This window comes from Pongo pygmaeus, chromosome 1 (assembly GCF_028885625.2).
Source record: "Pongo pygmaeus isolate AG05252 chromosome 1, NHGRI_mPonPyg2-v2.0_pri, whole genome shotgun sequence".
NCBI classification, from domain to species: Eukaryota; Metazoa; Chordata; class Mammalia; order Primates; family Hominidae; genus Pongo; species Pongo pygmaeus.
This window is the reverse complement of record NC_072373.2, coordinates 158,475,033-158,490,564: the sequence shown is the minus strand read 5'-3', so window position 1 is coordinate 158,490,564 and position 15,532 is coordinate 158,475,033. Positions and strand designations below refer to the sequence as shown.

The 15,532-nt window shown below is 35.2% G+C and overlaps 1 protein-coding gene across 1 annotated transcript in view; it reads right to left on the bottom strand.

The window, feature by feature from the left end:
- Positions 1–15,532, bottom strand: part of NEGR1 (neuronal growth regulator 1) — a 911,208-nt gene that overhangs the window by 381,300 nt on the left and 514,376 nt on the right. The window contains exon 3 of the mRNA XM_054482631.2: positions 3,809–3,934. Coding sequence (XP_054338606.1) covers positions 3,809–3,934 — 126 coding nt within the window. The remainder of the gene's footprint in view (positions 1–3,808; positions 3,935–15,532) is intronic.

Genomic DNA, 15,532 nt, shown 5'->3' with positions numbered 1-15,532 from the left:
TCTGGGAGACAGAGTGAGACTTCATCTCCAAAAAACAAGGAGGGGTGGGGAGTATATACATTTTTGAAAAAAAATGCCAATGTTCAGTAATGACACTGAGAAATTAAATTAGAGGAGCCTAAACTGTTATGTCAACTACATGTAATACAGAGCTCTGGATTGGATTCTGTACTAGACAAAAAAGTATTCTAGAAAAAAAACTATTGTATCAGTTGACCAAATTGGAATATGGTTGATTAATTGAATAAACGTATGATACCCATGTTAAATTTACTGAAATTAAAAATTACTGTGGTTATATAAAGAAAATGTCTATTCTTCAGAAATGAACACTGAGAAACCTAGAGATAAAAAACACCTAGAGATAACAAAGGTCAAGATGTATGCAACTTGCTCTCAACTGATTCAGTGAAATATATATGTGTATATACTTAGTCTACCCACAGAGAAAGTGATGAAGCAAATTGACAAAATCCCAATGAATCTAACTGGGTAAAGGATACAGAATATTCTCTGTTTTATTTCTGTAACCTTTTAAAATATAAATTTGAATTTAATTCTCAAATATAGAATGGAAAAAATAGAAAAAGGAAATAATCATTGATAAGGTGAACTGTAAGGAAGCTCACATATCCAGAAACATCTCAGGAAAGGTGTTTTTTTGGTGAAAGTATACTTGAGTTGCAAGAGTTAAAAAGTAGAATGGCAACTCTAGCTGGCTCCAGTGACGTTTGTGACGTGGTTGAACACACAGCCTCATTTTTCTGTAAATAAGGGTGAAGCTGTATGGAGCTATCATCCTGTGACCAACCACTTATTACTGATTTTTAAAACTGGAATTGACCATGAGCGAGTCATCAAGAATTACCATAGGCATTGGTAAAAACCCTAGCTCAATCAGATACATACAGAAACTAGCCATTACTTCCCGTATTTACATGAGGCATATCTGTATCTGTTTTTATTTATATATTTTTATATCTGCTTTTAACACTAAACATGTTCACATGTTAACTGCTGTTTTGGGACACATTTTCTTTCATAATACAGCAAAAGAGGAGCTGAGAACATGCAAAATATTGTTATTTCTTAGGCAAAATACAAAGAAATCAATGAAGTTCATAATTTTGCTTTTAAATATAAATTAATAAGTCAAAAAAGCTAATAGAATTATCGGACATGTTCCTTAAAGCAGGAACTCCATTGTTGTGGGGTGTTTTCTTTTTCCTTTAGGTGCTATGCATTTGAATGTAGATCATTAATAAATTATAATTTGAAATTATCGTAAGTGTTTATAAAAATATCTGCCAAGTCTAGTTATTCATTAGATAATAGTTAATATTTATGCTAATTTTACTCATTTGCTCAGTATGGCAGGATCAGAAAAACAAATCTATGCACAGTTTAACTTATAAACCCAATCTGTCTTCTTTCAGTTTCATGATGTTATCCATTATCATTATTCTAATAACTTCACTAACCAACATTCCTATTTAATTAAACTAAAATGTATCCAAGCACTTTTAAAAAGAAGAATGTGCATAATAACAAGCACTGCAAAGCGGAAGAGTTAAATTCATAATATTAATCTTAAATTATATGAAGATAGAGATTATGTGTTTCGCTCTTACAAAAACTATATTACCATATCAGATTTAAATTCCTGGAAAGATGATTAAGAATCAGCTTTACATTTACATATTAAGTTTTACTTTTTAAAACACATTTATGCCTATTATATTTTTTGAGTCTAACAATAGCCAAGGATTATTATCGTGGAATTTCTGAAAGTAGGAAACTAGCTGGTGGTAACTACAGCTAAGAGATGTGCACAAGGATTGGCAGATTTGATGAATAAGGAACTTGTCTTAAGAGCGCATGTATATAACTCCTGGTTCTGAATTTGCTGTACTTATACCCCACGGAGAGTCCTGCCATGAATTTAGCGCTCATGTATCAGTTTTATGATTTTTTAGTGGTTCTAGAGAGTGAAGAATTGGCAGTCAAGAGCACACTCATACTTCAAAAATATTGTAGGGGACATAATGCATATTATATAAATATATATTGCAGATATAGTGATTTTTTTCTCACATAATACCAATATTAAGCATGTGATGTGGGTAAGATTGATTAGACACACTGCATAAATGAGTAAACTGAAAGTCGCTTAAGGGTAAGTAATATTAAAGAAAACATTAGCAGATAAAATACATGTTTCAATTGTGCTTGTTCTACATCTATATAAAATATGCCTTTCTGATTTCATTAAAAGCAGTTTCATTGCACCAGCCTTGCTCAAGGTATTTTCACACACACAAAAAAATGTGAAACAAAATCAAATTTCATTCATCTGAAATGAGGTGGGGTCCTATTTATTAAAAGTACCTCTCTGACTTCCGGGGTGCACCCAAAGCTATGTAGTTCAAAGTTAAATTTCACACAACTTGATAATTCTGTTAGCATTGTGACTTTGAAAACAGACCTGTTTTGATGATGACTAAGGTCGACTTCCTGAAACTGACTTATAATCTCTTTGGGAGGATGTGAACTATAGCAGAAGTACTGGAAATGTATAAACATGTTATACATTTCATTTCAACTAGCTATGCGATCCTGCATAAGCTACATAAACTCTTGGATTTTTAGATCCCCTCATCAGTTAAAATTTAATTCTAACTCCAAAATCTTTGATTGAAAGCCGCAGTTTGAAATCAGACCCAGCAAACTCATAATTTGATTAACTTTATCCTCCCCTGATTACTTTAGCGGTTCATGCTGACCTATCAACATGTGAGTGCTGATCAAATAAATCTCTTACACATTTAAATGAAGACATTTCTCTTGTGACATTTCCATTTGAGCCTTTTGTCTATTGATTGGAGATTATCCAGCATACGAAAGTGAAAATAACCTTGACTAAGAATCAACAGACATAGGTTCTATTCTGGACTCTGAGTGAAAAGTATTTTTTAACTTTTGTGTTTTTTTTTTTTTGAGACAGGGTCTTGCTCCGCACCCAGGCTGGAGTGCAGTGGTGCGATCTCAGCTCACTGCAACCTCTGCCTCCCAGGTTCAAATGATTCTCCTGCCTCAGCCTCCCGAGTAGTTGGGATTACAGGCATGCACCACCACACCCTTCTAATTTTTGTATTTTTAGTGGAAACGGGGTTTCACCATGATAGCCAGGCAGGACTTGAGCTCCTGACCTCAACTGAGCTGCCCGCCTTAGCCTCCCGAAGTGTTGGGATTACAGGCGTGAGCCACTGTGCCCAGCCCATTTAACTTTTATGAACTGCAATGCCTTTAGGTATGAAGAGTAAGTATAAAAATATGCATTTTGGCCAGGTGCAGTGGCTCATGCCTGTAATCCCAGCAGTCTGGGAGGCCAAGTTGAGCAGATGACTTGAGGCCAAGATTTCAACGCCAACCTGGCCAACATGGTAAACCCCATCTCTACTAAAAATACAAAAAAAGTAGCCAGATGTGGTGGTGCAATCCTGTAATCCCAACTACTCAGGAGGCTGAGGCAGGAGAATCGCTTGAACCTGGGAGGCAGAGGTTGCAGTGAGACCGGATCGCGCCACTGAGCTGCAGCCTGGGGGACAGAGTAAGACCCTGTCTCAAAAATAAATAAATAAATAAATAAATAAATAAATAAATAAATAAATAAATAAATGCATTCTGCCTACCACATGAGTAAAATACAAAAAATTAAGTTGACTCTTAAGTTCTGAACAAGTGAGGTTAGGGAGGTTACAGGGGAAAAATGAACAGCACAAACAACACGGATGCATTCCTACTTTACCTGATGGGGAGATATGTCGCCAAGAAATGGAAGGCTCTGGTTTCCCGGTGGCCAAACAAGTAAGAGTGACGTTGGTTCCTTCATTGATGGTCATATCACTTGAGATGTCATATATCTTAGGAGGAACTGAAATGACAAAATATGCAGTGATTAGAAAAAAATATATAAAATTTTCTTGAAGTATGTATGATTAATTCCATAATATCATGCAAGAAAGGTATGAGGATGAAATGTATTTATGGCCTATGGCCCTCACCTGAAAGATGGGTTCTCTAGAACCTCAAGACTTTCTAGGAGTTTTTTGTTTATTACTTTTTTTCCCCCTAATTTTTGGATGTGAAGTACCTCAGGATAAATGGAATATTTAATAACGAAAATGTTTAAACATTGATTAAATATGTATTATGAGTAATTTGTAGTAAGTAAACTAGAATATAACCAATCTATTTTATCCATGGATCCTCATTGTGTGATGTTCTCCTCGTTGAAATGGTTAAATAAGAGGAAATACAGAAGAAACTTAAAATAGCAGAAAGGTTATTCCTACATACTGATTTAAAAGCTGGGTGAGTTAGGGCATGTACATGATTGGGAGGTAAGATTTCATGGTCACAAAGGTATTTTTGGCTTTAATTTTCTGTCTGCCAGGTAGTAGGGCTAGACTTTCTCAAAATTTGTGTTCTAAGGAACACAAATTCTAAGGACTGTGAAAGGTGGATACGATAAAGTTTTCTTATCAGTAATGACTGGCAAACACTGGTTGAAACAGATCACTTCAGGACTTCTCATCCTTTGTTATGCCCTTTTGCACTGTAAATCCGCAAGAGTCAAGTGGGAAATATTGTATTGCATTTTCTCTGGTGTATTAAACTAGAGAAGTTTTTATCCCAGAATTTAATCACATAATACATTTGGGAAACGTTGGAGAGAAAAGTCTCTAAACTAACTTCCAGGATTAAATTTCTATATTCTCTGAGAAACCAAATGTCTCATTGAATCCTCAAACAGCATGGGTATAAATCTCTATTGGCTAACTGCATTATTTAGAGTAAGTTATTTAATTTATCTCAGCCTCAGTGTCTTTATCTGAGAGCAGGAGACAGTAATAGTACATGTCCTATCTGGCTGCTATGGAGACTAAGTAAGTCAATACATGTTAAAGGACTTAGAAAAGTGCCTGACATTAGTGTTAGTTATTGTTATTAGATGCCATTAAACACATATATGGTGTTTGAATTTCATTTTAGTAGTGCTCTTTTCCTATGCCTTAAAATTGTTCTCAGAAATTCTTCACTTTTGTAGAGTGTATGACTGACCTATGCCATAAATAAGTTTGACTTACTTTATAAAATTTATACTATGTTACTATTATAGCTCAAATATAAATAAATGGCAATTACACACCTTGGTAATCATTAGAAAAATAAGATTTTTACTGAAATCTTTTTAATTGTTCCCTTCTTTGGGTTTCTTTATGCAAGAGATATGTTTTCACAGTTACTTTTAAAGCTAGTAACTAAAATCTGTTGTGACGATAAATTAAATTACCCATACTTTGAATTTTTTTTTACTTTTTATGGAACCAAAACTCAGCCTCAAGAAAATCAAGGATGATATAATTACAAATATAAAGTATTTGATTATGTGTAACTGTTGATATGATTGAGGAGAAGGCTTGTTCCTAAGTAATATATCATTGCCACTGTTTCCAAATGACATAGTTTAATTGGCATTTAAAGCATATTATCATCAAACTCTTCAGTGAGCTTTTCTCAGGCAAATAATAAAAATTTTAAAACCATCCCAAACAGAGGGGTCTTTTCAGCTTAACTAAAACAGAACAAAAATAAAAACATTAAATTACCCTAGAAGGAAAGTACAAAAAACTTCGCATTACACTGGTAAATAGGAGTTAATAATAATAAATTTACAACATTGAACTAAAAGTATATTTTAGATATTTAGTTGTAGGTATAGGTTTAATAAACTGTAAAGCACATGTGGATATATATACATATATATATATAGAGAGAGAGAGACAGATATACATATATAGATGGTCAATGACTTACAATGGTTCAATTATAATGTTTTTACTTTATAATGGTGTGAAAATAATATCCATTCAGTAGAAACCATATTTTGAGTACCCATACAACAATTTTGTTTTCATTTTCAGTATAGTATTTGATAATCTTCATGAAATATTCAATATTTTATTATAAAACAGGCTTTTTGTCACATTATTCTGACCAACTGTGGTTAAGTGTCTGAGCACGTTTAATGAAGGTTAGGTTACGTTATGATGTTCGATAGTTTAAGTGTATTAATTGCATTTTCAATTTATAATGGGTTTATTTGGATGTAACCTTATCATAACACGAGGAGCATCTGTATTCATAAACATATATACAATGCATAGCAGTTCCCACTATTAGAAAAATTATATAGTACTTTTTTCCTTTATATAGAAGATAGTATGTAGGGCTCTTAGTCGCGCCTAGTGACTTTACTTATTTATTTAAAATATAACTGATTCAAGGTTGGACAGAGATATGTATATGAAGAGAAATAGTGAAATGCCATAAGAACATGAATTCCATCCTCAAAATACCATTATTTGGTCAATACTGTCTGATTAAAAAATAGTTTAGTTGGATCTTTACACATCTACACATATTTAAAGTTCTAAACATTATGCTAAACTAATATTCAGCACTAGTATTTGGCTATATAGAGAAACAATTCAGTCCCTTAGAAATAAACTTAGATATGACACTTAACTATAGGAGATTGTGTAGTGGGGGGAGAGTGGTAAATTCCAGGTGTGACGTGTCATTCTCAGTGATTGCAATTGCCTTCCAGGGCCTCATAATTCAGGACATGCTACAGGGAATACACATCTGGAAAGAGGATGTTAGTAAGAGAAAATCCCTCTGGCAAGGCTCCTCCCCCCAGAAATGCATCACCTGTTGGCAGCAGATGCCGTGTGTAAGAGGGCCAGTGAAATCCTTCACATGCACAGTGGCTTGTGGAGACAAAAACAGTTGTTGCTTTGCTGAATATTCAGAACTATTGCATATTCAGTTTAAACCTTCCAACTTTTACTGACTATCATGAAGGGAATAATTCTTGACCCAAAGGAAATGCAAAAGTTTAAAGGCATGTTACTTGCCCTCAAGAAATTTAAATTAAAAGACAGAGCGGATAGGTAAGTAACTAAGAGAGGGCAAATATTTTCCACATTTTCCTTTCCCATTTTACAGTAGTAAAACAAGTTCAATAGGTATACCTTCTGGGTTTAAATCAGCAGACATTAATTTTGTGTTGGTTTATTTTAAAGTTAATTATGTAGAATAGTTTATGCACAAGGTTATTGAGTGCAGACTATTTATAATAAATAAAAACTTTTTTTTTCTTTTTTCGACAGTCCCTCGCTCTGTCTCCCAGGTTGGAGTGCAATGGCTCAATCTCCGCTCACTGCAACTCCCGCCTCTCGGGTTGAAGCGATTCTCCTGCCTCAGCCTCTGGAGTAGCTGGGATTACAGGCACCTGCCACTGTGACCAGCTAATTTTCATTTTTTAATAGAGATGGGGTTTTGCCATGTTGGCCAGGCTGCTTTTGAACTCCTGACTTCAGGTGATCCACCTGCCTCTGCCTCCCAAAGTGCTGGGTTTACAGGAGTGAGCCCCCACACCAGGCCAGGAAAACTATTAATAACCTTAAGGTAGGACCGCACAAATGGTGGTATAGAGAATTGGTCAACTGGATGATGATAACAATTGTCAGCTCTGTCGTCAGAATAAGGTGTAGTATTGAAAGGGGTTTTGGATGGTCCCAGGGCGCATAATGCTAAGCACTTACATAGAAAAACCAAAAAAAAAAAAAAAGAGGAGAGTTAAAAATAACGTACTATTCTAGATGTGTGCCCCTTTTCTATATATCTTATTTCAGACTCCCTCACATCCTCTTCTAAATACTTAAAATAATTTATGCAAAGAGAAGCAGATGGATTTAATCAATTCAACAATTTTTAAGCTATTGAAAAACTACAGATCTTAAGAAGTATTTTAAATTGTCATGTACTTTAAGTACTTATGACCTAGGGCAGAGTTATAAAGAAATATATTAATGAGTGTAAACTCATTTAATATGCTGGAAATAATTATTATAATATCATCCTCACTATCTTCATTATATGACACCATAAAAAAACAATGAAAAGGCAGAAGTCCTAGATTTCATACTAAATCACAGAATATCTCCTAATGAAACTCTAATTAGGGATATACAAGACTTTACAACTGTGTTCACAATTAATTGTTGTGTATTACCAGTTAGAGAGATCTAAGAACACTGGAAGCTTTCTAAGCAACAGAGGTTGAAAGGAGATTTAAAGGTTGTCTTGGGTGAAATGTATCTTAAAACCTCCATATCCATTTAAATGAACTACGCTTCGTCCCTTACATTCATAACATGCTTTCCCTTTCATTGTTCACTGGCCTAAAATTCAACTGCTATTTAGCACCTGGTCTTCAACTTTTATTTAGTTGGTTCCACAGTGAGGACATAATGCGTATTTAGATGTATCTACATATTTAAATTCTCTAAAGATAACTTATGTCTCTTGTTGGTTTCACTTTCACCAAAAAATTTAGGCAATTTGACTTACTCCACCCACCTTCCCTCTTCTGAGCCCATCTGTGGGTGTCTTCAGGCCAGGTATGAGTCACTTTCGGTAAGAAAAACCTTAGAATGCACATCCAAACCAGATTCTAATGACCTTCACACAGGCTACCATTTTGGATTATTCTCCACTGTTTGTATGATAATGAGCAACTGAGTTTGTGAGTGCACGGCATTATTTTCTTTTAATGTGTACATATTTTCTGATGCATAGAAATAAATCATTTTTGTTTGTTTAATGAGCAGTCTTCAAAGATATAGCTTTAATTTCTTTCAAGAATTCATCATGCTGCCTGCAACATGACCATTAACAAACTGAGAAGCCAGCATCAGGGTGACTAATCTGGATATCATAGGAATCATATAAGCATAGGGTATTTTATTATATTAAAAGTTTTTATCTAAAAAAAATCTATGCAGATGATTTTAGAAAGAATAAATAAAATAGAACCTGAACCAATATTAACTTGCATGACATGTGAGGTCAGGTCACACATGATATTAAAAACCCTCACAGGATGCATTTGACAGTTATTTCAACTGTAAATACAAGGCATAAACTATTTATATCTGGACAGTTGCACTGGCTCACTGGAATCAATTAAATGCCCCATTGAGCTCTTAAGCTGTAAGAGTCTGTGAAAGACCACAGTGCACACAAATCCATTTGGAGGCCTTCTTTAGGATGCCAGGGCTAAAAGGTAGATGGAATATTTATTTAATCTGGCTCATAAACACTCACAGATTACTGAAAAACATCAAATCAGCATTTATTGTAACCACATTATTCTGGCACAAAAACCACCTGTTTCCTCGGTCAGGATATAAAATCAAAGCAGTGTTTTATAGGAGAGTGCACTGAATGTCCTCTCATTCATTCTCTGAAGTTGTAGGCTCATTACCAAAAACCTTTAAAAGTTGTTATATATCTATTTGAATTATGCACACAATTACGAGATCTATTCTCCAAATATGTTCACTAGGGAAAATAAGAAGTAAAATAAAAGTGATGCCAACTCTTTGATGTCCTCTTTGACCCACCTCTCCCCACGGTGACTTCTCATACCTCAAAAATTTACCACAACGAAGAAACAGTGAAATGTACATTAGTGAGTGAGTTTTAAAAGATCAAAATCTGATCTTAAAAAATTGTGTCACTTATGACTTTGATGATCTTAAAGCAAAATAGGTTTTTCTGGATATGTGCTATGGACAATGTTTGTGTCTCTCCCAAATTCATGAGTTAAAATCTTAACCCCCAAGGTGATACTATTTGGAGGTGGGGCCTTGGAAAGGTGATTAGATCATGAAGGGATTAGTGTCCTTATAAAATAGACCCCATGAGCTAGGTCACCCCTTCCACAATGTAAGGACTCAGTGAGAAACTGTCATCCATGAGAAAACAGGCCCTCTCCAGTGCCTGGATCTTGGACTTCCCAGCCTCCAGAACTGTGAGAAATACATTTCTGTTGATTATAAGCCATCTAGTTTATGGCATTTTTTTATAGCTGCCTGAATGTACTAGGACAGAATGTGTCTTGTTGAAATAATTATTTGCACCCATAACTCTCTGCCCCTTTCCACTCCTATACTCATTTCTTGTGATAGTTTTCTTTGCAATCCATAATTATCATTGGTATTTATTTCTTTACTTGTTTATTATCTGTATCTCTTCATAGAACTTAAGTAGAGACCTAGGATACGGAAGTTGTTTGCTTTATTCAACAGCATATTGCCAGAACCTGAGAGAGGGCCTGACACATACAGGTTATTCAATAAATATTTCATTGTTCTTTCAGGTGCTAAGCTAATACTTATTTGATGTCTCAGTGAAGAGATCCTATAAAATTTTACACCATTGCAAGAATCACATAATATAAGTTCTGAGAATACAGTGAAAATGTAATTATAATTTCAAGGGTCCTGTGTGACTTTTTCATGGATTCTCTGAGTTTAGGGATTAAATATTCCTTCTAACTCATTTAGAAGCACAATATTTTCTTAGTCCTTTGCCTACTATAGTTTTTGCCATGCAAACCCAGAGAAATAATTGGACAATAATTATATACATTTATTTTTAACAGAACGGTCTGTCACATCTCAGGTAGTCCTATGTGTGTTGGTCACAGTATTTTTTCTTTACTTTTGGATCTTTGCAAATTTAAAATCAAAAGAATTTGACTCTAATAGTATGTATGTGCATATTATTTCTACTGTTTTTTTTTCCTCCACAGACTTGGAGTCTGGGTTAGTTTGGATGAACTACATTTCTGAAGCTTTTCCAAACTGCTTGAGTCAACAAGCTAGACATAACTATAAATCTTGGGAGAATTGGCTTTTTTGCACTCCCGTATCTGGTAATGGCTGGCAATATCAAAAGAACATTCTTCCTTTCACTGGGCTGGCACTTCCCTTTTCAGTCTTGGCCAGCCCCCAAAAAGTGAAAGCAGATCTACATTACATAACAAACCTCCTGGAAAAGGTGTTGTTCTCAAACTGAGATAAGAAATTGTTTCATGCTTTTTTGTCTAAGTTGGTTTGCTTGTGGGTTCTTGATGGTTTCATGGTCTGCATCTCACCAGCAACATTATTTTCTCCAGCTGATAGACTATGACTGACTTGTCATAGTTTATGGCATTTCAGAGATTTCTATGGCTTCTCCCCTCATCCCCTCACTCAGAGATAGTGATAACAGGAAAAAGATAACAAGCATGAGTTTTAAATTCAAACTTGCCAAATTCATGAAATACCTACTGATAAAATATGCCAGAACAACTTAGGGGTAAAGAATATGTATAAGAAAAACGTTATCTGTCGAACTTCAGTTCAAACTTTGAATTATGTTGCTTACTTTAGTGTTTTCTCTCATTTAGGAGACCTATGCACGAGTTTTTCTCAATCTATTCTGTCCTTCATGGGGTCAGCTATAAAAACCTGGCAAAGTAGGCAGTGAACTATTTTAATTCATCCATCCATCCATCCATCCATCCATCCAATAGACATTTATTAAGCCCCATCTCAGGGTGACTAATCTTAAGGAGTCCATGTCTAAAGAGTTAGAAAGATACAACATTTCTAATCACAATGCAGAGTCATTAATCCTACAAAGACTTACTCCCAAGGTGTATTGGGAACACAGATTTGTAACTCTAACTCTTCCTTATGGAGGCAGAATTAAGGGGATGCTGATATTGGATAAGGCTTTTAGAAACAGGTGGAATTTGAACAGAATTTGGTGGTTTAAAACAGTAGTTTCCCACACCCAGCTAATCATCAGGGATAACCGGATGAATTTTTCGTGATTCTGGGATGGGAGAAAGGTTGATTCAGGATATTCTAGACCAACAGTATGTAGATTTTGGAAACACTGATTTACAGAACACCAGAAAGACCTCTCCTTAAAATTCTCTCTCCTATATTTAAAATCTGCACTGTAGTTAGAAAGGCTTTTTTTTTTTTTTTTTTAAAGATCCTCAGAACATTTATTTGCCTTCAAGGAACTAATGTTAAAATGTAACTAACCCTACAAGAAACGATGACTTATTAACTTGCATCCACTTTCAAACTCACTGAGAGCAGCATAGTGGGTGCCGTGGGGCACCATCCTGGAAGTAGAAAGATGAAATAGGCAACATTTTACCATCGTGTTTTTTTCCCTTGAAAAGCTCAGGATTGGTTCTAAATGGTAGTGATCAAGAAGAGAAGAAAGTAAGACTCTGAGAAGAATGAACCCTACAGGATATGGAATTATAGAGAAACTAAAGTGGAAATTACTTTCTTCTATTTTCTCTTTCTCTCCATCTTCTCTGGACTCTCTAATGCATGGATTATGCAAAGGCATAACAATTTGCCAGTTAGATTTTCAGTAGCAAATAAAAACATACACTTACATGTGAAACACACATGAAGTGGGTTTAGTATACATGAAAATTAAATGTGATAAAACGAACTTTTAAAAGGCTACTGGTTTTAGAGAGCTTAACATTTATGTAATGATTTTAACATTTTTGGTTGAAGGCAAGTTTCTCGCATGCTGTACAAACATTTTATTTTGAAGACAAAAACACAACATGGTTACACAAGAGTTTCAATATTTTGGACTGTAAAGATTTTTATTTTTTTGATTCGTTTTGGAGAGGATCAATAGCTAGCCTCTGCACATGAGTGTTTATACACCAGAGTTCAAATCACTGCTGTACCTCAGGCTTGCTTCAGTTCCCTTACTTGGATAATTCAAAGATATAAAACACTGCTTAAAATCGGGACCATAATAGCAGCTACACCCTAAGGCAACAGCAGCAGCAGCCAGCAGGCTGGAGCACACTTATAGTCATGCTGTATATCACAGGGAATCTACAATGCCTGCATAATTCAGTCTCCTCCTTAGTAGAAAATGGTCACAAAATAGATAGGAAGAACACCGCAATTGAAATACCTTATAGCACACTAATGTGGGTATCCTAGTGAAGTATAATTCTTAAGGCACCAACCATATAACTTCAAAACCTTCAGTGATGGTAACATTTTATTAAGAATTAATAATGAGGTTTTTTTTTTTCCTGGAAACAATTTGGCAGTATATTTTAAGAACTTAAAAAATTTCTATTCCATTGAGCCAATGATTCCCCTTCCAGGAATTTATATTAAGGAAAGCAAGTACCTTCTTTCAGTGTAGTTACTATTCCCATAAACCTGGTGGCCAGCTCCATTTGGAAATGTGCCAACAAATACCCTTTGGAATGGCCCAAGTGAACTTTTTTCTTGCCTCATCCTTGGCAGTGAACTATTTTCCATATAAACCAGAGGAAACAGCCCAGCTGTGTCAAACTAGAACCCAGCTGCCTTCTTTGCAAACATTTCCCATAGCTAAAAGCTTGCTTTAGGGTTTTTGAAAACACGAGAGAACCCAATGTCTACCCTTGGAGTCACAGAGTTATAATGTAACACCTGGCTCCTGGTTTTATAAGGTAAGCCTGCTCAGGTTCAATATACATATTCTTTGTTAGGCTCAGGTTTCTCAAAATGTGTTTTAGCAGATTTTTATATCTAAAAGCTGCTCTGGCGTTTTATGCATTTGCAGAGGAGATGTGTCATTTTAGCACCATTTGAAAAATAACACCTTCTTTGAAGTACTCTGGTTTATTTGTTCTTTGTAAATATTTATTTTTCTAATCATGAAGATAATATACATTCACTGAAAAGAATATAGACGAATACATAAACAGTAAGGAAGAAAAAAAAGTAGCGTATTAGGTTGTAATTTCTAAAACTGCCCTTTAGTTAAAAACAAATGGATATTGGCAATTTCATATGATTCAATTTAATATAATGCCACCATTTAACAAGAATTATTATTAATAGTTTGATATATTTTATTTTTGTCTTTTTATTCATATGTTTATACAAATTCTAGAAATTTCCATATGATCCAATAAGCTCACCAGGGAATGGGTGCTGAAGCCTTGGCTGGAAATAAATAGTGTGCCCTTCTCAACACTATTTATAGTGATCCTTTCTCAACATCGTGCTCTAGAAAGGGAGTGAGAAGGTAGTTGGATAAGTATTCAAAATAGGACACTGTGGCTTTCTGCCTTCCTTACAGGAAACATGTCTAAAAAAGGTTACCCACAGCAAGGGTTGGTATTTGTTGAACATTTACTGTGAGTAATATACTGAGAGACTAATGACTTATTTGGAGGGGGTAAGTGTGGGTCCATCTTAGGGCAAAGTTCTACATGTCCAGGCCAATTCTTCCTTCCACCCACCCATCTGCTTTTGTGATAGTTGGTTCGTGTGGTGGTTCTATCAACACGGCCACAAATTTTTAATACTCTTTCCACTAAAAACAGGATCTCTCCCCTTCCCCACCTCGTATTAAATTGGAGTAGGCTCTTGGCTGCTTCGTACAGTAGAGTCGTGGAAGAGATAATGCTATTTGACTTCCGTACTGGGAAAACAAAACAAAATAAAACAAAGCAAAAAATATTTGTTCCTGGTACTGTTCTCTGAGAACACTCACTCTTGGAGTTCTGGCCCACTGTGGTGTCACCACCTCAGGGCTACCATGCTGGAGAGAACATGTGGAGACACCACATGTGGTCGCCACATGGAGAGACTCTGATAACAGAAACAGAGAGAGAAAGGCTGGGAAGCACTTCAGCTCATCTAAGCCCTGACTGCCTAAGTTATCCCAGTGAGGCCTCAAATATCCTATCTAAATTGCACAAATTGCAGTCTTTGAGTAAAAAAAAATAATTGTAGTTGTTAAAAGCAACCACATTTGGGCACAGTTTTTAAAAGAATAAAGAAAATTGGAGAACTTATCTTATGTGACTTCACAACTTATCATAAAGCTACTACAAAGCCAGTGTGGTGTTGGTATCAAATAGACAATGAAACAAAATAAAGACTCCAGAAATAGATGATAAAACTTCTCATGATGGCCAAGACCCTGATTACTTATGTTAAAAACAAAAATACCTAATGTTATGGATAAGTAACATACATGAGTAATGTGAGTCAAGACAAAGTATACATACATATTGTGATTGATGTGGTCAGGTAGAGAGCACCTGTCTAAAGAGAGCAGCTACCACTGATAATTTCCATCCTAAAAATAGAAAAGTCTAGGCTTGCTAGATCTTAAGACTTGAAATTTTATTTTTTTTTTTGTACCTTACAATCTCCTCAAAATATCTGTGAAATTAGCCTGGCACTAACCCAAATGACACCTTTATAGGAATTAGAAAAACATGAAGACACTTCATCATTACATGTTGGACAATTTTCTTGATATAAAAGTCTACATGGTTTATGAAAGTAAAGAGTGCCTGCAGATTTGTGTGTGTACAAAATCTTCACCATATGCTGAAAGCTCTGCATGGTCTGGATTCAGCTAGAGAGCCACAATCTTGCCATCTTTGCCTCACATCTTGGCAAGGCCTTCAGACTATTTTGGCTTTGAAAGACACAAGGAATCCATTTTCACATTACGTTGTTTGTTTTCTTATAAAAGTTGTACATTATCACACTAATGT